Here is a 22,832-nt window from a genome sequence, read left to right as displayed (position 1 = left end):
GTGGTGGGGAACATGAGTTGGACATGGGTGGGGGCCTGCTTGCAGGTGCCCCACAGTGCTGGGGGGTGGGGTGGTGGGGAACATGAGTTAGACATGGGTGGGGGCCTGCTGGCAGGTGCCCCGCAATGCTGGGGGTGGGGGTGCAAGGGGACATGAGTTGGTGATCATTAGTGCAAGGAGACATGTGCCTTTGCTGGGGGGCATGCCCATGTTGGGTGGGCTGCCTGCGGGACATGACCAGGGATGCAGGGTAGTCCTCTGTGGTGTGGGTTGCCTGCAGGGGCCGTGGAGGGTGTACAGGGAACACCTGGGAGGACCCACACTGCCAAATCACATGTAGGACTCCCCGGCACCCCTGAAATACACGTACCCTGCTGAAATCGCGTGTGAAACTTCCCGCGCACCCCTGAAATACCCACACGCAGCCCAATCGCATGTGAAACTTCTCGCGCACCTCTGAAATACACGCGCCCAGGCCAATCGCGTGTGGAACTTCTCGCACACCCCTGAAATACACGCGCCCAGGCCAATCGCGTGTGAAACTTCTCGCTCACCTCTGATATACACGCACACGCTCCCCCAGGCCAGATCGCATGTGGAACTTCTCGCGCACCCCTGAAATACCCGCACGCAGCCCAATCGCGTGTGAAACCTCTCGCGCACCTCTGAAATACACGCGCCCAGGCCAATCGCGTGTGGAACTTCTCGCGCACCCCTGAAATACACGCGCCCAGGCCAATCGCGTGTGGAACTTCTTGCGCACCCCTGAAATACACGCACCCAGGCCAATCGCGTGTGAAACTTCCCGTGCACCCCTGAAATACACGCGCCCTGGGCAATCGCGTGTGGAACTTCTCGCGCACCCCTGAAATACACGCGCCCAGGCCAATCGCGTGTGGAACTTCTCGCGCACCCCTGAAGTACACGCACCCAGGCCATTCGCGTGTAGAACTTCTCGCGCACCCCTGAAATACACGCACACACTCCCCCAGGCCCGATCGCATGTGAATCTTCTCGCGCACACGTGTTCCCGACACCCGTAATACGCGTTCCCCGCTTTGCGTTTGCTGTTTGCCAGTCCGGTAAACTGGTACAGTGTTGGCGCAGCCCTTTGCGATGGTTTTGCGATCTTGATGGCTTTTCCTTGCGCGAGGGCGTTCTTGGGGGCGTAACTGGCGCTGCTGCAGGGTCGCTGCGCCACTCTGCACCACGTCTGCTTTTGGAGGCGAGAATCCATGAATACGCTGTGCGCGGAAATTGATTTTATCGCACGCGGCTGGCGCAGACATTCGCACGGGCACGCTGTGCGCCAGCCGCGTGCGACACTTTTGTGAGGAATTACATGAATCTGCCTGTAAATGTGTCCGTTTGCAAATTCTGAGAGCATTTATCAGTACACAAGGTGATGTAGGCCCTGGTTCTCCAGCCCAATATTAGTCCACATAAACAATGGGCTACCATTCCTTTGTGACCAGCACTAAGGCGACAATGTGAGACAGGGAACAGCGCAGAGTGCACATTGTTAAATCTAATATGACCTTTCCATAATTACTATAGCATACACACTGTCCTATAAAAATACACAACAAGGAATTCATACATAGATACCAAAGCACATAAAGATATAAAGACAAAACATACCTTTAACCAGATAAATAAGGACACGACAACATGGGAAATAGTTACATTTTACATGAGTGTTTATAACAAAAGTGAATATTGGCAAAATAAAATAGGCCAGTAAATATATCTTCAATTAGATATTTTGTGTGTATGTTCTCTTCACTAGCATATATGAAATGTAACTAATTAGAAAACATGTGTTTCTGGTATCAAACAATTGTATTACCACGCAGCATATTAAATCCTAAAATTGGACCGAATCAAGCAGCATTATCATGGTGCAACATATGTCATCTAACAATGGTAACAATTGGCCAGGGTCAGATGAAATGAAGTAATCATAAAAACTATAAAAGACATTGGGCCTCATTACACGGTAGGCGGTAAGGGATTACCCTTAGCGGGACCCATCCCTAACGCCTGGTTTTACCATGCGTTATGGAAGGGACCCGTTGAGGGACTTCAGAGCTAATAACGGTACCGCAAATTGTGATACCGTTATTAGCTCCATCCCCATTCCCATTGAGCCCTATGGGAGCTCGAATGGGAATGGGGAATGGTTCCCGGAATGGGGACTTACCGAGTGCTCCGAGGTCGGAATGGGGAACACGGACCCGGAATGCGGTAAGGGGGTAGCCATGGCGCTAATAGCGCCATGGCTACCACCTACCGTGTAATGAGGCCCATTATTCTGTTTTTACCTTCAATTATCAAGAAGGAAAACCATCAAACACGAACAAAGTGTGTATCGATAAGAACACTGAATCATCGGGTGCTCTATATGCACTGCCAGCACATATACACAACAAACTGGCACCCTTGACTTTGCTCTGTAGTTCAATGGTCGTAGGATAAAATATCCAGTTCTGGACAAATACCCTCTAGCATTAGGTAGGTATGATAATGTGGGGATTGCAGGGATAATAGTTTTCGCTAGTACTCTTGATCTATTCATCTGACTTGCCATAAGAAACTTGGCATAGCAAAATGTACAGAGATAACGCCAAGGACCTCATTATGAGTATGTTGGTAACTGTTGTGACAAGGCATGGCCATGTCAAGATGGGGCAGGAGCCCCCCTCAGCAAGGGGCGCAAGTTTTAGGGAGGAGTCCCAAGACATTCCTAATGCTGAGGACAAGACAGTGAAGAGGGCCTCAATTCTATTCTTCTCTGCATGTGCCAACATGTATGCGTGCAGTACACCTATGTGTCATGCCATGCCTCTTGAACAAGATGCTCGCCAGCGCGTTGTAGAGCTGACCAGCAGGAGAGGAGCCAGAGCTGCCAACAAGAAATAGAAAACGACTCTCCAGGGCCACACACGGACCGCAACAGATCCATAGAGGCTGGTCCTGCAATTCCAGAGAAACCCACTACCGGCATCACATCCCCCGGGCCCTATAAGCGGCAAAAAGAAAGTGAACCTGCAAATCGACAGCCATGCAGTGGCAAAGAAAGTAGCACAAATGCTCATCCGTAAAGACAACAAACCACCACAGCCAGCAGTGCACACCCTAGAACACCAGGGACTAAACGGCAGGGTCTTAAACCCAAGGGGCACTTTACTTACCATAGGGGTGCTCGGTCATCAGCCCCATTACATGAACGAGTACATAAGACTTCCCGGGCCACTATTACTTCACCACAGAACGCCTGTGCGGAGAAAGTGAGTGGGGCTTCACCCCCATTTAAGACTTTTGCCCGTAACACACACACCCTGTATGGGAAAGACAGAGCCAGATTGGCCAGAGAGAGCCATCCAATCTCAGCATAGTAGAGGGGGTGGATCTCCAAGAGACCTGCAGGAGAAAGGAAGGAGTAGTGCAATGTGGAGGCGTTGATTTCATGAGGTGAGATATTGGGTTAGTGAGTGCAAGAGTACTGCGATCTGAGGGTGCGCTTGTGTGGCTACAGTGGTTAGGAAAGTCAAGGTAATGAGTATTGGTTTTAAGAAAGGGTGGTAGGGGGAGATGGAGAGTAGACGTGGTAGTGGAGGGGGAGAGTTGTAGTTGGAGGAGGGAGCTGTGGTTGGAAGTGGGAGCAGTAGCGCGGAGGTGGGAGTAGCAGTATTGTGGAGTTGAGAGTAGTAGTGTGAGAGTAGTAGTAGTAGTGCAGAGAGGGGAGCAAGAGTTCGAGGAAGAGTAGAAAGAGGAGGGGCAACATCAAAGGGTGGAGGCGAGTTGTAGGAGGAGTGAAACATCTGAGAGATAGAAGTATGGAGGGAGGAGAAAGAGGGAGAGAGTAAGGAGAAAGGTGAGAGTGTGTGTGCCTAAGGCACTGTCCAAACTCCCATTAGACCACTAAACTGTTGCTAGAGTAGGGACACTACGGGAAGTCCCTGATGGAGTCTAGACAGCCAGAGATGAACATCTGTAGTGCAAGTCAGATTGAGACAGTAGGGGCCAACATTCGATAAAGCTCACTGGGGTTACGGGCGCCTGGGTTAGGGAGGAGGCACGTAGGACGACGAGAGAGAGGGATGACCCCAGGCCCCACACACTTTAAAAAGAACAACCCTTGAAGCGTACTTGAGACTCGGAGGGATTCTTGTGAGATCTGTGGCACCGTGAAAATGTGGCATTTTTAATAGCCTCCTATTTTAAAAGGCCAACTAAATTATGAGTGGAGAATGCATAGCATATAAATAAAACATGGGGTAATTGGCATGTACTGCATGGGGTAAATATCCCATGTTTGCGGGGGACCTTTATCCCAAGGCAGTACTTTCAATGCACCCCATATTGCAAATATCCCTTATGATCCCAAAGCACAATTAGGTGGAATGTTACAAAAAGAGGTATTTCAAATATCATGCTTGTACTGTTACCACAATAATCATAATGAGGAGCTCCGTTTGCAACCTTTGCATAACCTGTGCAAGATTCATGTTTTTTGTATGTCATTTCCTTGATTCTGCCCTTGTTTTACTGTGTTATAATATGACATTTGTCACACATGTACTTATTTGTCTTTAAGGGCCTCATTACACGGTAGGCGGTAAACCATGGTGCTATTAGCACCATGGTTGCCGCCGGTACCATACCGGTACCACCATGGAGGAAAGGGTAATTACCACCCCATTCCAAGGTTGGCGGGGTGGTAATTCCCCCTTCCTCCATGGCCCTTCCCCATTCCCATTTTTGCCCCATAGGGCTCAATGGGAATGGGGAAGGAGCTAATCACGGTACCGCAAATTGCGGTACCGTAATTAGCACCATGGTCCCTTTGCGGGTCCCAACTTTAACGGCTGGTCTACACCAGCCGTTAAGGTCGGGTCCCGCAAAGGGACCTCGTAGTAAGGCGGTAAGGGTTTACCGGTACAGGTGCCCTTACCGGTACCGGTAAACCCTTACCGCCTACCGTGTAATATTACTATTATGGGCCTCATTACACGGAAGGCGGTAAGGGTTAACGGTGACCAGTAAGGGTACCGGTGACCGTTAACCCTTACCACCTTACTACGAGGTCCCTTTGCAGGAACCGGCCTTAACGGCTGGTGTAGACCCGCTAATTACGGTACCGCAATTTGCGGTACCGTAATTAGCTCCTTGCCCATTCCCATTATGCCCTATGGGGCAAAAATGGGAATGGGGAAGGGCCATGGAGGAAGGGGGAATGACCGCCCCGCCAACCTTGGAATGGGGTGGTAATTCCCCTTTCCTCCATAGTGGTACTGGTATGGTAGCGGCGGCAACCATGGTTTACTGCCTACCGTGTAATGAGGCCCTATGGGCCTCATTCCGAGTACGGCGCTAACCAATGGCGCTATTAACGCCTTGGTTGACGCCGTACCCGGACCGGCAGCGCCTTGGTGGTTGGCGGAATTACCGCCCCATTCCAAGGTTGGCGGGGCGGTAATTCCCCAATCCCCATTTACCCTTCCCCATTCCCATTCTTGCCCCATAGGGCATAATGGGAGTGGGGAAGGCGTCAATTACGCCACCGTAAATTACGGTGGCGTAATTAACATCAAGGTCCCTTAGCGCCATGGTATTTAACGCCTGCTAAAAGCAGGTGTTAAAAGCACCATGGCGCTAAGGAAACTCGGAGTATGGCGGTAAGGGATTACCGCCACCGCTCTCGTTAGCGGTGGCCGCTATCCCTTACCGCCATACTCGGAATGAGGCCCTATGTCTCACTAGTGGCGAGCAAAGGCCTTATCACTGAAAAAAATGTGTTGATTGGTTGTCCTTAGAGAGACGAGCTCTACCTATGTGGTTGTAATGCAGATGTGTATTGTGAATCCATACAGCTCACCTTTTTTTCCGCCACATCCGGCTTCATGTTTGGAACCTGCCGGATTGAGAATTTTCCTGTTACTTTTGCCGGTATCACAGTTTTGCTTCCAGTTGCATAAAACGCTCCTTCAATGCCATGGATGGAGAGGGACGGGTACCTCCATAAGTGAAGAAGTACTTCCTCCTGAAAAGGCAAATGCAAAATAAATTGTACACTGTCCACATCTTGCACACAAGTGCGCTCAGAAGCAGAGGAAAAACAGAAAAACATGGCCGGTCCGATAGCACAGCGAGTAGAGCCTTTCATCCTTCCGCGGTCGATAAATGAGCAGCACACATCGTGGGTAATAATAAGCAGTGCTCAGATGCCTGAGGGTTCGTAGCGCTATATAAATGCAAAATTATTATGAATTACTATGGCTATATGCACCCCTCATAAAAAAATCTCTAATTTACAATGCAACCAAGGAGACGCCAAAACTACCTATGATGTGTAGCAATTACTTTATGTCACTTCATGAACACAGTAATCAGGTGTGGCAAATGGAGGGTAACATGAGGCAACCTAGCGGTGAAGGCGATCTAAGGGTGTTGCTGGTGATTGTGCAATGAATGGGACCTAACCAGTGTTGGATATGGTGTAAAATTACATTGGGATTCCATGGGGAGCAAGTGGTGGGGTGGTCTAGGAGTGGAGTCATAGTAGTCAAGTGTAAAAAACAAAGAATAAATAAAATAACACTGCATTTTAAAGATTTCTCGAATCATGCTGAAATCCCATAATAAATCAACCTCACAATAAATAAGCGGTTACAGTAAAATGTTATGCAAAAATAAAATTATAATACCTTTATTTTCTTTATCTTGAATGGAAGCCTACAATTACCATCATGCAAGGTAATTGTAGCTGAAAAAATAAATCTAATCAGGTTTTAAATTTACTATAAAGACTGGAAGGACATAATGCAAGAAATGCATTATGGCCACCCCAATGAAGTCATTATTTCACATAGCATACAGGTTTTTGCCCCCCCTCCGATTTCTAATCACCCACCATGTGCTCCCCTTAACGGTCAATAATCACCCATGTGTTGCTATGCCTACAAACATCTCTTGTTCATTAACTGTCCAGGGAAATCCGGCCCAATTCCAGCATTGGACCTAACAATGAGAGTGCTGGAGGTAAGCAAACATTGAGTGCATATAACAGACATTGTCCATCCATCCTGTACCTCCTTTATTTAGTGTTGCTAAAATAAATGTGTCAACTGTAATCAATTTATGCATTTTTCTCCTACCCCTCCAGTGTACCCCTCTTTATGCTAGAAGATTGAAGAAGAATTAGGGTTAGAATGAAAGAGGGTCAGATTTCATCCGCCATTGAGAGGTATTGTGCGACATGATTTCAAATGAGAAAAATTCACAAAGACGGACAGTTCTTAGGGCTTCATTCTGTAAATACCACCAGGGGTTTTATATTTGGTATTTCTGTGCACCACCCCAGTGGTAAAAAAATATAACCGCCGCAGTAAATTGCCAGTAAAATACCACCAGCAAAAATGGTAAATTCGGAGGCCGAAATAAAGCCGCTGAAGGAGAAAAAAAGACGACCCCATGATTATATGGGTGTTTTATATGACAACACATGACTCACAATTTACAATGCAGAAGGTGCTCATTTGTAAGACATTTTAAAGACCAGTGGTAAACCATGTACTAGCAGAGGTCATTTAACAGTAAAATACCAACAGCAAAAACAAAAGTTCAATTCTGAGTCTGAACTAAGGCCCCTGCAAGAGATAAAAACAGTTCCCCATGATTACATCTGAGTGTTATATGACAACACATGATACACAATTTACAATGTGGCAGGTGCTAAGTGGTATGACATTTTTAAGACCAACTGATAGCTGATCTTACGTTGGCAGTAGTTAGCACCATTTTAAAATGTCATACTTTTCTGTGATGGGATTGCTGGTGGTACAAGTTTTCCAATGTCATTAATTTTACCATCAGTAGTAACTTGGCTGGAAATTGACAGCACTTTTTGTTTCTGCTCTAGTGCTATTTGGCCCTTCTAGAATTTGGGGATTGGGGTTGAAAGCCCGCAATCCAAATGTTCGAAGGAGAAAAGACCGAAGATTATTTTTCCAAAATAATCTTTGATCTTTTCTCCCCTGAAAATTTACAATTGGCCCCCAACCCCACCACACCCACACCACCGCAACACCCCGACACCCTTACTTAACTTATGTCCCTGCTACACCTGTTCCCTTTCACTTCTGTGATCGGGAACCGGCGCTGGAGGGTCCTTTTTGGGGCGGTGGCTGTGGGGGACACCCCTGCAACTCCCGCTCACAATATAGTGAGCAAGAGTGCAGGGGACACCCCCGCAGCCCCTGCGGACCTTTTTTCTTTTTTTCCCTTTTTTTAAACGCTTTATGGGATGGCTGCGGGGCACACCCCCCCGCAAACCTTACTCACAATATAGTGAGCAAAGGTGCGGGGAACGGCCCCGCAGTCGCCAGCACTGAATGCATGATTTGGTCAAACTTTTCGGCGGCTCAGAATTTTTCGAATGGACGAAATTCGGCAAATCACGGATTCAGGCTTTTAAGCTCGGTCATTTTGGCCAGTTCCGAATTTGGGATACTCTACCAGCAGTGTCATTTACCACTTACCAACATCGGTTGCATTTTCAACGTTTCGGAATGGGGCCCTAAATCTCAGAATTTCAACGTTTCGGAATGGGGCCCTAAATCTCAAAAGTCACACAGAGGTGATGATTTAATTTACAAATGAATTTTCAAATGTTGCCAGTATCTTCGGCAAGAAAGGTAGGGTTATGCCTGTTTTCACAACAGACCGTGTTGATTTCTTTGAGCAAAATTGAAAAAAACAGGATAAGTAGATTTTCACGCTGAAAATGAAATACAAAATTTAGGATGGATTTTCTAAACCACCACTGGTGTTAGTTTTAGAGAGACCAACCTCCAGGGTCTCCACAAAGTTAGACCAAGCTTGTAGACTTGACAGTGCACGGCAGCGGGCTTCACTTTTAGGATTAGTAGACACTGGTATACAGGACAGATTACTCACATGGTAGACCAAGTAAAAGTGTGCTACACAGTCCACACTGAAACATATATAAGTATTCATAAAAGATTAGAACAACTACAATGTCAAGAAGCAGACATGCCTAAAAACAGAACAGTGCCCATATTTGCCAAATTAACACCATCCATATTTGGACAACATAGATACAGTTGTTACCCCAATAGGTCACATACTTGCATTGGATATTATGGTGGGAAACAGTTGTTGGCTGCATCACAGACTTTAGAGTCTAAGGAACACAATTTCCCACAATGACTTAAAGTAGCCACTGCAAGCCCCCGAGCAATTGTTCAACCAAAGTAACTCTTTAGTTGGCAATTCTGCTAATTTAGAAGAGTTTTTGGTCAATATCAAAAGTTCTCCCAAAGGCTAACATAGAACAAAATGAATTGGTAAGTGCAGTTTTAGTAATATAAATTCGTAAGTATGTACACATGGGTTTCTAGAAGAAAAGGAGGGCAGACATCAATCTTGGGAGTCATTGGGATCACACACGAGATTCCTACATCCAGTTTCTGCCATGAAAGATGAGGCCAATGGTGGCAGAAGGTAAGGACTTTGCGTCCTATGGAGATTTAGGCAATACTGGGTGAGAAACTGGTATGCAAGGATTCCTAGGAGACCCTTACATGGGACACCCGTGACTTCAGCTAAGTCAGAACACTAGGGGCAGACTACTGATGTCAAAGATTGTAGGGAAGAAAGCCTGGTGCAGAGATGAATTTCAATTTTGGGTTCTGGTCCCTGCACCAAAGCTTGCGATCATTGAAAATGCAAGTAGATAGACTTCAAGATCCCAATGACGGAAGACCTCTGATTGGAGTCCAATGACACTGGAGAAAGGCTGGAGATGCAACTGGCAGTGAGCAGTCTGTAGGCTACCCAGCAAGGGCTCGCTGGCAAGGATGAGGAGACAAAGGACTTCAGCCCCATTAGGGTAACTCAGCCTTAGGGCCACAAGCAGCAGCAGTGGCAGGAAGATGATGTCCCTCGTTGGTTTCACACACGACAGTGAGCAGCAGCTACATCAGCTCTGTGTCTAGATTCAAGATGATGTCCCCTTCCAGGATGTGCAGACCTTCTGGGATGGAGCAGATCTGCGGGTGGTGTGGGAAACAGGAGCGCCCTCCTACGAAGAGTAGGACAGATAACCAGTTGGGCCCATTGGTTCAAGGAAGGCAGACACTTCTGGTTGTTTTTCTCTGGTTTAGAGAGTCAATGCTTCACCGTAGGTGAGTTGGCTTGGCCAATGGCAGTCACTGCGTTGTACCAGCATCCTTCAAATTTCACTCAGTGCTTAGGATACCAGTTCCAATGGTCGACCAGTGAATGGCACCACAAACTCTCCAGATATACAAAATGCTGGGAGGGGGGTTGACCCCAGCCCACATTTAAGTGAACATAAACCATTAAAACTCAGATTTTATCCAATCCTGAATAAGTAGCTCAGGGACATTTGTGATGTTATTTCAGGTGTTAGAGGTGGATTAGGGTGTCTTAAACCCTAAGAAAGCCCAAACCAGTTCATGCACAAAGCTGGCTTTCTCTGGCTCGGGACAGAGCCTGTGAAGAGGCATGGCCACATGTGGCTATTCCTACCCCTGAACAGGAGGCAGAAGGCAGGCGTTCACAGAGATGGGGCTGAAATAACAGAGTAGCCATTTTGGCCTTTGGAGCAGCCAGAAGAAACCCTTGTGGTACAAATAAAGCTGCACGAGACGTATGAACTGAAACTCAATGTGAAGATTGCATCTAAATGTGAAACTAGATTTATTTTCTCTTTTTTTCTTCTCCTATTTAGTTTTATAACTTGTAAGTGCACAGTTTTATAACCTGTTTCTAATACGTTTGTTTAAGTTTTATATATTCAAAGTATGTATATTTCATATTTTATGTGTTTGTAACTGGACAAATATTCTTTATTGAAAAGTTGATTTTCAACTGTAACAATAAAAAGAATTATATATTTATATATCAAGGTACACTAATGGTGCACCAGTAAAAAAAAGATTTTAAAAAATAAAGATGCACTGCCATCAGCCTTTCAGGAATGCACTGTGAAGAGTAAAACATACACTTCAAGAAAAAGAAACGGGACAGTGTCACCCTGCACTGTTATCTTTAATTGAGGCAGTAGTGGAACACAAAAGGTAGAAATGGGGTAGAGGGTCCTCCTGTACAGGCCACCTTAAGGACTTGCCAGTACTGGCCCAAGAAGTGAGTTAGAGATGCAAGTGTGATGGGAAAAGCAGCTCACTTGCCAAAAGGAAAATAACAAACAGCGATAAAAGAATGAGGCTAAAACAACAGCAAAAAGGGAATAGTTTCCAACCAAGAGATTTTTGGCATCCGTCCTGCCTTTGTATGACATAATGAATGCTGAAAATACACTTTGAAGATCTTTTTGAAAAACAATTGCTTGCAGGCATGCATGAATCCAGTGGAGTAATCACAAATTCCCCTGCAGTGACCTCCTCTCATCTGGCCAGGGGACGGCAGCCGCTACCTGATCCTGACCCTTGCGGCGGTTATATGAGGGAGGATCACATGGGAGGAGATGACTACCAGGGAGACGCTTTGACTCCATTGGAGAAGACGTGATATTACCTTCTTTCCCATGATGAAGAACCCTTAATACCCAGATTTTTGATGGCCTATTGTCATTCTGCTCAGGCCCCCACCTTTGATTCAAACACCTACAGTGCATACTGTGAGAAACCTGAAGGTGTCTCACCCGCTAGTCCCCAGAGATCTATCATCCAGGTGGCCAGGACACGGCCATCGCTATTGGATCCAAGTCCTGGGGGTGGACTAGAGGGGGAGGATCACCTGGATGGGGGTCTTCGGGGAGTGGAAGTGGGACACTGATGGGCCAGGCGCGGTATCCCCTTCCTAGTAACACCTTTTCCCCATCTTACCGTGTAGGATATCTCGCAGCTCCGTCCACCTCTCTTTTCCAACACAAACACTTTCCGACACTATGACAAACAACAGACTTACACCAGGGCCATTTACCCGTCATTTGACAACACAAGGGTCTGGCAGAGTCAGGCAATTGACAACAATTTCACACACCTGACGGCCCTTTCCCTTCCCAACAGGGATAAAAGGGGGAGCACAAGAGCACACTACGAGCAAGGCCGAAAGCACGAGGTAGCAGCTATACCAGACCGGCAGTTCAAAAAGAGAAGAAAGGCGTCGAGACCCAAAAGGACAACACGGAGGGAAGTGCCCTTACCCTTTTCAACCCAGACCGGTGAAGTCTCCATGAAAGCAATCATAAGACCGGGATACACTGCTGGTGTGCGGCATAGCGGATGTCAACAGTGCATGGGGGCCTCCCGCACTTATATCCCAGGTGGGGAGGCATGCTGGCTACTGTGGTACCATCCTTGACTCCAGAGACAAGAAACGCCAGGGAGTTCAACACAGCCGGTGAGTCGGAGGGAGCTGATAGTAAGCCGGGCTGTGTTGAGCTGAAAGTTGCAATCGGCAAGATATTGTGAACACAAGGAATTGTGAACAAAGGACTTGTGTGTGTTTGAACTTTTGGGAAGCCCAGTGAAGAGCCAGCTGCAGAGTGGCCAGGCGACGCAGGAGTGCTCATTCAAAGGACTCTGGCTTGCCCCTTTGTTGGAATTACAAGTACCAGGAGGCCATAGGAGAGGCCGACGTGAAGTGTCAGAGTGGTCCTACAAGGGTCACGTCAAATCACTTGTACAATCGAAAGTCTCTGACCAGTTGCCAAGAGAAAGCTAGGGGAAGGGAACATTTCTGATCAAATTGTGAACATTGTGTTAGAATGGTTATGTGAACCCGACAGAGGGATGCCAAGGGGAAAGCTAAAGAGAGTGAATCCCGTACTGTGATAAAGCAAGTTGAACATTGTTGTGACAAGATTGAACCCGGCCGAGAGATGTCCACAGTGAATGATTGTTGAACTTGTGATGGAGAGGCCGTAGTGAACCCGATAGAGGGAGGCCAACCCTGAGAGAAGGATTGAAACCGGACAGAGTGGGATCCTAAGGTGAAAGGTAATCAATCGCCCAACGTGAAAAATTTATTGAAGGAACTTTTTGTTTGTTTTGGCACTTCAGACCCTCAGAGGCAAGAGACCTTGTGTAACAGAGACTTGGCCACAGAAGGCCCTGATGTTTTGGAACTGAACTGTAACCTCGTGCTAGTGTAGCCCAGGATTGTGCTGTGCTCAGAAGTCCTGCCTTGTCTGTGCATGAAAACCGTGGGCAAGGGAGACCTCAGCCATACCATCCTGACTTATTATTTTGTGAACACTTCTTTTTTTTCTCGTGAATATTATCCCACAGTATTTTGTATTTTAGCGGTAAGGATTGGCAGTAGTTATTAGTATAAGCCCTTTTTATTTAACAATACGCCACTAGGACTGTCTTATTATTATTTGATGGTCATAGCTTGCTCCCATCTTAGATTTAGGTTTAGATTAGGTGTTTTTCTCACCCCTTCATATAGTTTGATAAACACCCTTGAACTGTGATCACTTGTATCTGTCTTTACTATTGCCACCATGAGTTCCTTACAACACACAATACCTTTTTCTGATATAGCCTTATATGAAATCCCGATGGAAAATCAAATAAGAGTTGAGAATTCAATATTATCCATGGACTCCAACTCCCATAATCACTCAGGTACTGAGACGAGGAAGAGGAGTAAGGAGTTTGTGCAAAGTAACAGGAACTTGCAGTATCACATGCAGCCTCGTTGTTTTGCCATACTTTCTGTGCACGGGACATTTAAAGAGGGAAAGTGCACTATGGTGGTTAGCTGTGCAGGAGAGGACTCTAAGCCCCAGGTCGGGATGAATTAACATGGAGAAGGTCGCCGGAACGGAGGAAGAGAAGGTGTGTGCGAGCCAAGTGGGTCGTGGAGACAAGAGGAGCCACGATGGAGTCCCAGGAAGTCAGACTGCTCGCTGAGGCAGCACTCTTTAGTCACGAACCAAAAGGGAGACCAGCGAAACACAGCAGAGCTGGGCAATATGTGGGGAGAGGGTCTGCACACTTTCCAATGGAAAGTCGATGAAGCAGCCATCCCGCAGAGATTCAAAGACTTTTGGAAACGCTAGAAAAAAACTGGTTAGTCTGCCCCAAGCAGCTGGGGGCCATGGAGCTTTCCAACAAGCACAAGGACATGCATTGTTTGAATTGTACAAAATTGCTAATGTGGGCAAAGCCCAGACTTTACAAAATCAATACCCAATAAGACGAATGTTTAAATGCAGACAAGACAAAGTCCAAAGGCAAACCCCAATGCAATACAGATATCTGAGATGCCAATGAGGGGGAGAAATTTAAACCAGCATTGCCAAGCACCTCACGCTATATGCTATTTTGATATATCTAAAGAACTGAGAAACATTAAAGAAGTCTTTGCAGGCAATAGAAGTTGTGTGTAGATTCATTGCAAGAGAGTATAGCAGGTAATCTGCAAATCTACAAAAGAAGTCCTGGCAGGCGGGTATACAAGGCAATTGAATTTGAACCAAGATTCCTGGCAGGGGAGTATACCAGGCAATCTACAAAGATACATGAAGTAACACAGAAAGACTTACACAGAACGTTGTTGCGTAGACCAGAACTGTGTGAAACCAGACCAGGTCTAAAGGAACTGTTACATAAAGTAACACATTTGCAATCGTATTTGAAGAATCAAGGGGAAGGGAGACATCCTCTGGGCCAAAGGGTCTTTTCCCTTGGAGAACATTTTCCTTGGAGTTATTATTTTGGTTTTGAACACTTCTGCCATTACCAAATCAAAGACGTTTTCCTTGCACCCTTTGTTGTTTTGTTTATAGTGTTAGGGACAGTAAAGGACGTTTTGGGCACAAGGACAGATTATTTGTTACAGACTTCCTGACACAGTCATATCCTTAGTTTTGCTTTCTAGCTAGGGAAATTCCTCTTCAGAATAGGGCATTTACACAATAGTAATAAAACTCTTTGTTAAAAAACATGAACACCTTATGTCCGCCTCTCATTGCTGACTCGTCACACCTGTTAACCTCACTCAGACAAGTGTACATGAGTCAAAATGCCTTCTCATAGCTGCCTTGCAATGCAACATAGATCTCGAGGACATCATTGTCATATTGTATACGCTCCCCCCCATGCTTCGGGTGCCATCAACCAACGGCCTGACATATACATGTAATCGAATTGTAGTGCAAGCAGACCATTGGAGAAACTTATTTTGGCCACCGACGAAAGGTGACACATAAAACGCCATGGCTAATACCTGGGCTCTTCCCTGCAGGAACAACATGATCCCCCAGTACCCATCAGATTGTGCATGCACTGCATCAGCACCCCATGATCCATAGTATTGAAGGCTGCTGACAGGTACACTATAGCAAGGGCAGCATGGCTGTAGGACATCGGGTGGACAGGGGGGACAAATCCCCCCACAATTTTAAGTGGGGGGATATAATGGCATTTAACCCCCCCAGAATATGTAACTGTTGTCGTGCACAGTGCAGTGCACTGTGTCTCTGCACTGTTTGCAGTTGCATCATGCAGCATGCAAAAGTACAAGTTCTGCCGACTGTCTGCAGGCTAAAAGTACTTCTGCTCGCACAGCACATTTCCTAGAATTTCCTGTCCATGGCTGGAAACAAAGGTCTTCACCCACCCCTCTCCCTTCCCCTGCTGACCCCCTCAGTCTGATTCAGAATAATAAGATGGAGGACTGAAGGGCGGTACCTAGCCCCTCACCTGTGTGTACCTTGCATGCATACTCGAATCCCTTTGATGAAGCAATTGCTACTGCGGCCTGAAGGTAAGTACTAAGGCAAATGTGTGTGTGCCTGTCTCTGTGAGAGAGAAAGAGATACTGTTCATGTGCAAGTGCTATAATGGTGTGGGAATGTGCGATGTGAGCAGGGTCAAACTGGGCCATAACATTGTCTCGGGCACCAATGAAAAAGTGGCCCAGAGTTGCAAATTGCTATTCATACCTTTTTTGACACAGTTTGAATATTAACCAAGGAGGAGTGTTTTGATAACATGTGATGCAAATTGTGCATTTTAAAGAATATTTATTCGGCAACACCGGTCATAACTACTAGCTGCAGACTGATTAAACTCATCTACTGGCCCAAATTGGCCAATAAAGTGGCCCATTTTGACCAACAACTGGCCCACACCAGCATTTTGTATTTTTGGTTCGGCCATGGGCCTATTGCACTATAGGCCAGTCCATGGCTGGATGTGAGCATATGTGTGTGTTCAAGTGTGAGTTTGTGTTAGAATATTTGTGTGTGAGCTTGTGTGGTTATGAATTCTCAAGTAAGATTTAGTCTGCGTGGGGATGCTGTGTTTGTGATGTGATGAAAAGAGATATGGCGTTGCGGGCTGTGATGGAAGGAGCTGGTGCATGGCCACTTTGCGAGAGGATGGTGATTGGTAAACGTGGACAAGCATTGACCTTTTTTATAATGTGATATGGCAATATTATTGGTATTATGGGAAATGGCAGAATTACTGTTCTTAAGGGTGTTATCGCCTATGTTGGCATAGCTTGGATGAACATATTTTTATACAATAACCTGGCAATGTTGCTGGCATTATGGTCTAAGCCAACATGAGTTTGCTTACATGTAGGTACTTATCTGTGTTGGCACAGCCTGCATGGGCATGTTTTTATGCTGTGTCATTGCAATGTTACTGGCATTATGGGCACATCCAAAATGAGTGTTCTTACATGGGTAAATGTTACACAACCTGCATGGACATGTTTACAGTGGTAGCATGGGCATACTTTCTTCCTGTGTCATGACAATAATACTGGCATTTTTGGCAAAGACAATGTGAGTGTTCTTAGGAGGGTCAATGGCCTATAGTGGCATAACCGGCATGGACATGTTTATGATGGCATGGTAATTATTGGCAAAGGCTTCATGAGGGTTCTTCCATGGAGATACTGGCCACTATTGCCACAGCCAACATTGACACTTTTTTATCTAGTTTGATGGCAGTATTGAGGTATTATGTGAAAAGGCAATTTGAGTTTTATTAGATAAGGATATTGCCCTTAATTAGTACAACTAAGATGGGCCAACAACATTATGGGCCAATCCATCATAAGTATTCTTACATGGGAGTACTAACATATGTGGGAATACTGCCATATATGAGTCCGGCCAGTGTGAACTTTTCTTCTTACAGTATGGGCAATACCAACATGAGTGTGTTCTTATTTCTGGAATACTGGTGTATATTCAAAAATGGAGATTGAAAATGTCTTTTGACACTAGCAGAATACTGAGATATATTGGGCCTCATTACGAGGTTTGCCTGTAAGGTAAAAACGATGCCGGTATGGTAATACCGGCATCGTTTACCGTCCCGTTGCATTCCGACCCGCAAACCCGGTATTAGCGGCACCCTAAATAACGGTGCCACTAATAGCGGCATAGGCGCGTACACGCGCCCCTTCAGGGAGCAAATACCGGCATGCCGGTAATAGGGGGTAATTCCAACCCACGCATACATGCAAATACCGGCATTGCGAAGCCGGTAATCATGGGCTGCACGATGCCGGCCATACAGGCATCGCGGACCACCCGCAAACAGCAAGCAGGATACAAGGCAGCTGCAACAGGTGCACACAATCCCCACAGGTGGAGTCAATGGAGGCTGTGCCAGTATAAACTGAGCATACCCACACACCACAACCCCCGCCCCCCACAGGTGTAGACAATGTTGAGTGGCCCAGTACAAAAGGAGCACACCTACACACCACCCCCCTTCCTACACCAAAATGCTACCACTAGCAGTTGCAATCATGGCTCTGGAGGACATGCCTATACTGCTACAACTACAGCAACAACAGCAACAACAACTACAGCAGCAACAACAGGCAGCACAGATGAGACGCAGGAGGAGAAGGAGGGTGAGACAGGCCCAGCAATTACCACCAGCGCAGCCACCAGTGCCTCGTAGGCAGCCAACAATCCCTCACAGCAGACCCTGCCCATTCAACCTAACCCCTGAGCAGATCCACACCCTGTACCGGTTGGACCGTGACACCATCACCACCATAGTGGACATGATACAGAATGACATTGCCAGCCACATAGAAATACGCACTGCCATCCCCTCACTACTAAAGGTGCTGTCTGTGCTACACTTCCTGGCCACAGGCACCTACCAACACACAGTGGGCCAGCTGCATGGCATTTCACAACCACTATTCTCACGCATGCTGGACCACGTGCATGGCTACTCGGTGAGTTGCACAACAGGCCCATGGCCATGCTCTGGGGTACTGAGGTGTGCAGATGCAGAAGGGGGGGATACTGTACCCGGGTGGGAAAGGGGGGGATAGTGCACCTGGGTGGAAATAGGCAGTGATTGGAGAATGCATGCAGATCTACAAACACCTCACCTGAACCAGCCAAACGGAACATGACACATTACTGGGCCACATATCACAAATAATGCATATGGATGACAACAAGTAAGTGGCACAACCAGGGCACCATGGTGATGGCAAGCAATGCATGACTGAATAGGATGGCAACTGTGGCAATGCGGCTAGTGTGACCATGCATAGTAAAGAATATACAGCATGAATTGGAGGCTAAACATTGTTGCACTACCACAGCACATCTGCCTCAGCATGCATGATTACACCCTGCATCATCTATTGAACCCCATCCAGTGTACCACACCTCTTTACATTATACATTGCAATATAGGTGACTATTTTGTACACGTACTGGGACATGTGCATGCTCACACCAAATAGCTGCTGCTATGACTGTGCTCCCTGAAGGTGGCAGTGCAGAGTGACACACACCTATTTGTATCTGCTTGCAGGTGATGGAGGATATCCCTTGAGGCCGTGGCTACTTACCCCTGTGCGGAACCCGCAGAACAGCCATGAAGAGGAGTACAATTGCGTGCACACTCATACCCGTGTTGTGAATGAGCAGACCTTTGGCGAAGGTGGCGAAGATCACCATGGCCTGTGTCCTGCTGCACAACATGTGCGTCCAAAGGAATGTACCACTGCCACCTGACATTGACATGCATGGGCCGGGTGAGGATGAAGGGGATGGAGACGGAGGCAAAGGAGCCCCCATGCCAGTACGTGATGCATGGGAAGGCCATGCTGTATGCAGAGCACTAATTGAGGAATACTTTTGAAACGCAGGGACCATGAAAGTAATGTGCCTGTGACACACTGGCTGCATTTGGACATGCACACTTGTTTTGTCAGAAGTGCCCCACTGTACACCATCACACATCAAATGTACAGGCACAAAAAGAAGTATGTCCAGCCAATGATTTTCTTGCACACAACGGGTGTATTTTCCAGACACGTGATAATGTGAACATAATCCCCTCACAACCCCCAGTGAACTCCCTCACCCACCCTACAAACCCCAATAATACCCAAGTAAACTCCCTCACCCACCCTACAAACCCCAATAATACCCAAGTAAACTCCCTCACCCACCCTACAAACCCCAAATGTCCCCCTATGTACAACAAACACTGGTCCCTTAACCAACATACATATTCCAAATGTCATTGACTGCCCCCTCTATTTCTTTGCTATTTTGGGATCTGGGGGTGCCATGGTCAAGCGCCGTGCACTCCTCCGCGTCAACCGCACAGGGCTTGATTGGGCCAAGGTAGAAGGGGTTGTGGCAGTGGAGGTGTCGATGGTCAGTCCCATGCCTGCCCCAAGGTGTGGGCGCTCCATATGAGGCAGGTTTGCAAGCAGGGCCAGAGTAAGTGCCCCCAGACACTCCCTCATGGCATTTGTAGATGCCTCAACAGCAGCAGTGTTGGCTGCGATGGCTGTGGCAATGACCCTCATGGAGTCATTTCCATCTGATATTTGTTGCCGCATCAGTTGGAGCATCGACTCCTGTCGTGACTCAACCCTTGACAGGAGAACCTCGAAGGAGTCGTTGGCTGCAGGAGTGCTGGTGACCGGGGTGGTGGTAGGCAGGGTGGTGGTTGGCAGGGTGGTGGTCGGCAGGGTGGTGGTCGGCAGGGTGGTGTATGGCACGTGCGTGGGGCCCACGTCCAGGGCACAGTCCTCCTCAAAGAGGCCTATGTGTGAGTCTCTGTTAAGAAAGGAAGAAGGCAATGAATATGGCTAAGGGAAATGTGCACAGAATCGCACAGTGAACAACTTTGAATCTAACAACGTGCATACAATACCCAAGACTTGTGTATACTAAAACCCAGGAGTGCAAATAGAGTGAAACAATGATGCCAATTTATGAAAAGGGATGTGGGGTAAGCACTTAGAACCTCCTTATGACTGAAAGGAAAGTCGGCAAACTCCTTACCCACTATGCTATTACAGATACTGACAGCGCTAAACCCACGTAGAGGGCAAGCAAGGACAGGATCTGTGAGCTGACACTCTGGATGATACTGAATAAGGAACTTAGAAACAGTACTCACGAGGACCGGAAAGACCACTTGAATGTCAGTAAACCCACGAACCCAGTTGATCAAACAGGGACCCAGAAGGCTATAACAGCAATGGGTGGAGGATAACTAAATACATAAGACGCAAGTCAAGGGGCAAGTAGGAATTGTGATTATAGAATAGTGAGGAAAACAAAAGGCATTCACACAGGGACTAGTTACAACAGCACCCCACACCTAAATAATCAATGGGAAATAAATGCAGAAGTGCAATGGAAAACATGGAATGGATCCCAATAGAATGTAAGGATCAGGAGCAGGGAAAATTATATCACAAAAGGAAACCTTTCCCACCCATCCAAGGAGAAAAGGCAGGAAGCTAAATCTATAAAGGGAAAGACTAATGCATCAAGTTTTTCAATAGCAAAGGACAGCATCAAAGAAACAGAGAACACAGGCAAATTGGGCAGCATCAAAGGGTAAAGCACAGAGAAAGGCTGCCTGCAGACAGAGGAAGACAGAAAGGGAAATCCAGAAAGCAGAAATCAATTAAGCACATAAATCCGAAATCCAGGGCAGAGGGACAAGAAACAGGAACTAGGAACTAGGCACAAAAGCTAGGAACAAGGGACCAGTCACAACAGGAACACTGCAACAATGACCAGCGCTGGACTGAACCAAACTGAGGCTTTTAAATCTGCTTAACGAGCACACCCGTCAGGTGTGCCGCCTGTTGCACCTGCAGCCACAGGTGTTGCCTATCCTCCACCCAACCTTGTCCTGCAAGGGAGGAGGTGAAGCAGTGAGCCAGGCATTCTGGGAAGCATAGTCATTAGATTAAAGTAGCATGCTGGCTGCCAAAAACCTGGAATGAATCCGGAAGGGAAGTAACTTGGAAAATAAGGTTTTAGCGCTCCCAATTCATCACAGCACTGGAGCATAAGGTTCGGAGGAAATGTCCAGTAGGGAATAAACCCCAAAACATGCCCCCAAGTGACAGAAACGGGAGCGAAGGGAGCGAGCCGTGACAGTCTCCAAGGTCCGAGTCATGGAGGCAGGGATCATCGATGCTCTCGGCCTCTGTAGGGGGGGTAGGCTGGTAATGGGGCTTGGGTGGGTGGCTGCTGCTGGACTGTGGCTGCAGGTGTTTCCTGCAGGGTTACTGCCCGGTGTGGCACACTGCCTGTTGCTCTGGGCAGTTTCTTGGGCTGGAGGGTGGCGGTGGCTCTGGTCCCTTGCTGTGCAGTGAATGAACTTGACCCCTGTCCTGCATTCCATCTTCCTCATCGGTGCCTGGGGGATAGAAGAGATGCAAGTCATCAGTGATGGTGTCACATGGCAGCTATAACGTATTGCGCTGTGATATGTTCATACATTCATGCATCAATTTATTTCAGGGGTGTGGCATTTGGTGTTCTGAGGGGGCATGTGGGCAATCCATGCATGGCTGGTGGCATGGCATTGGTATGGTGTCTGTGTGGTGAGTTCCATGCGCACGGTTGGGTCATGTTGCACTTGTGTTGGGATTGGGATTGGCACTCAGCATGCGTGTGTTGCAGGGTGTGGCACACATTCCTGACTGGATATGTTGATGTGGGCCTGGGACATGCATTGCCTTGCCTAGTCTCACTTCCACATCACTTGTGCCACATCATGGTTTGGCCTACATGGTCTCCGATTCCCTCTATGGATTCAGGATCTATAAAGGTACTGGCGGTCTCCTCCCATCAACTTCACAGGGGAGTGTGGGCCCCCGCCTGTCGCCATTGCGGCCCTCCTGTTCTCCGCCAGGATCTTCCTCACCATGAGGCGGAGGTCATCCCACCGCTTCCGACAGTCACGCACACTCCTTGGGGTGGTTCGCACTGCCAACACCCTCTGTGCGACATCCTGCTAGACTTCTTTTTTCTTGGTTTGGGTCGCATGCTTCATGTCGATGCTCCTGATTATGTCCGCATGCTGGGCCAGGGTGTCAGCGAGCATACTTAGCTCAGCGTCTGAAAAATGCTGTTTTCGCTTCCTGGGGGTCGCCTTCCTGGATGCCTTGGACATCCTGCTTCTAATCTGCCACAGAACAACACAAAAGAACTGGTGGTTGTGGGGGATGGCAATGGATTGTGTTTTTAAAGTTGGCCATTTCCCGTTCCTGTGCGATGACGTAATTTCCAGGTCCGTTTTTTGAGAACACGGTAATACCGTGCCGGTATTACCGTGCCGGTATTTAGGGGTTGGTATGAGGCGGTAACGCTATGGGCGGGCCCCGCAATTCCGGTATAGGGGGGTTGATGGCCCTTTACCAGCATGGCGGTATTGCCACTACCGGCATGGGGGAACGCGCGTGCTCGCGCACTCATAATCACCCGCTGTTAGCGGGTTCCTACGAGCACGGACCCGCTCATTCCGGCATGTCAGTAATGAACC

General features: G+C 47.4%; 1 protein-coding gene across 5 annotated transcripts in view; it reads right to left on the bottom strand.

Annotated features, from left to right (window-relative positions):
• Positions 1-22,832, bottom strand: part of LOC138497336 (beta-Ala-His dipeptidase-like) — a 596,337-nt gene that overhangs the window by 126,010 nt on the left and 447,495 nt on the right. For 4 of the 5 annotated variants that reach the window (XM_069620733.1, XM_069620729.1, XM_069620731.1 and 1 more), the window contains one exon: positions 5,882-6,046. In XM_069620733.1, the coding sequence (XP_069476834.1) occupies positions 5,882-6,046 (165 nt within the window). Of the gene's footprint in view, positions 1-5,881; positions 6,047-21,246; positions 21,705-22,832 lie in introns of those variants that run through there. The other variant, XM_069620732.1, reaches the window with a different exon arrangement.

The sequence above is a fragment of the Ambystoma mexicanum genome, chromosome 5q (assembly GCF_040938575.1).
Source record: "Ambystoma mexicanum isolate Mex_15411 chromosome 5q, UKY_AmexF1_1, whole genome shotgun sequence".
NCBI classification, from domain to species: domain Eukaryota; kingdom Metazoa; phylum Chordata; class Amphibia; order Caudata; family Ambystomatidae; genus Ambystoma; species Ambystoma mexicanum.
The sequence above is the reverse complement of the archived record's forward strand: the minus strand, read 5'-3'. Positions and strand labels throughout refer to the sequence as shown.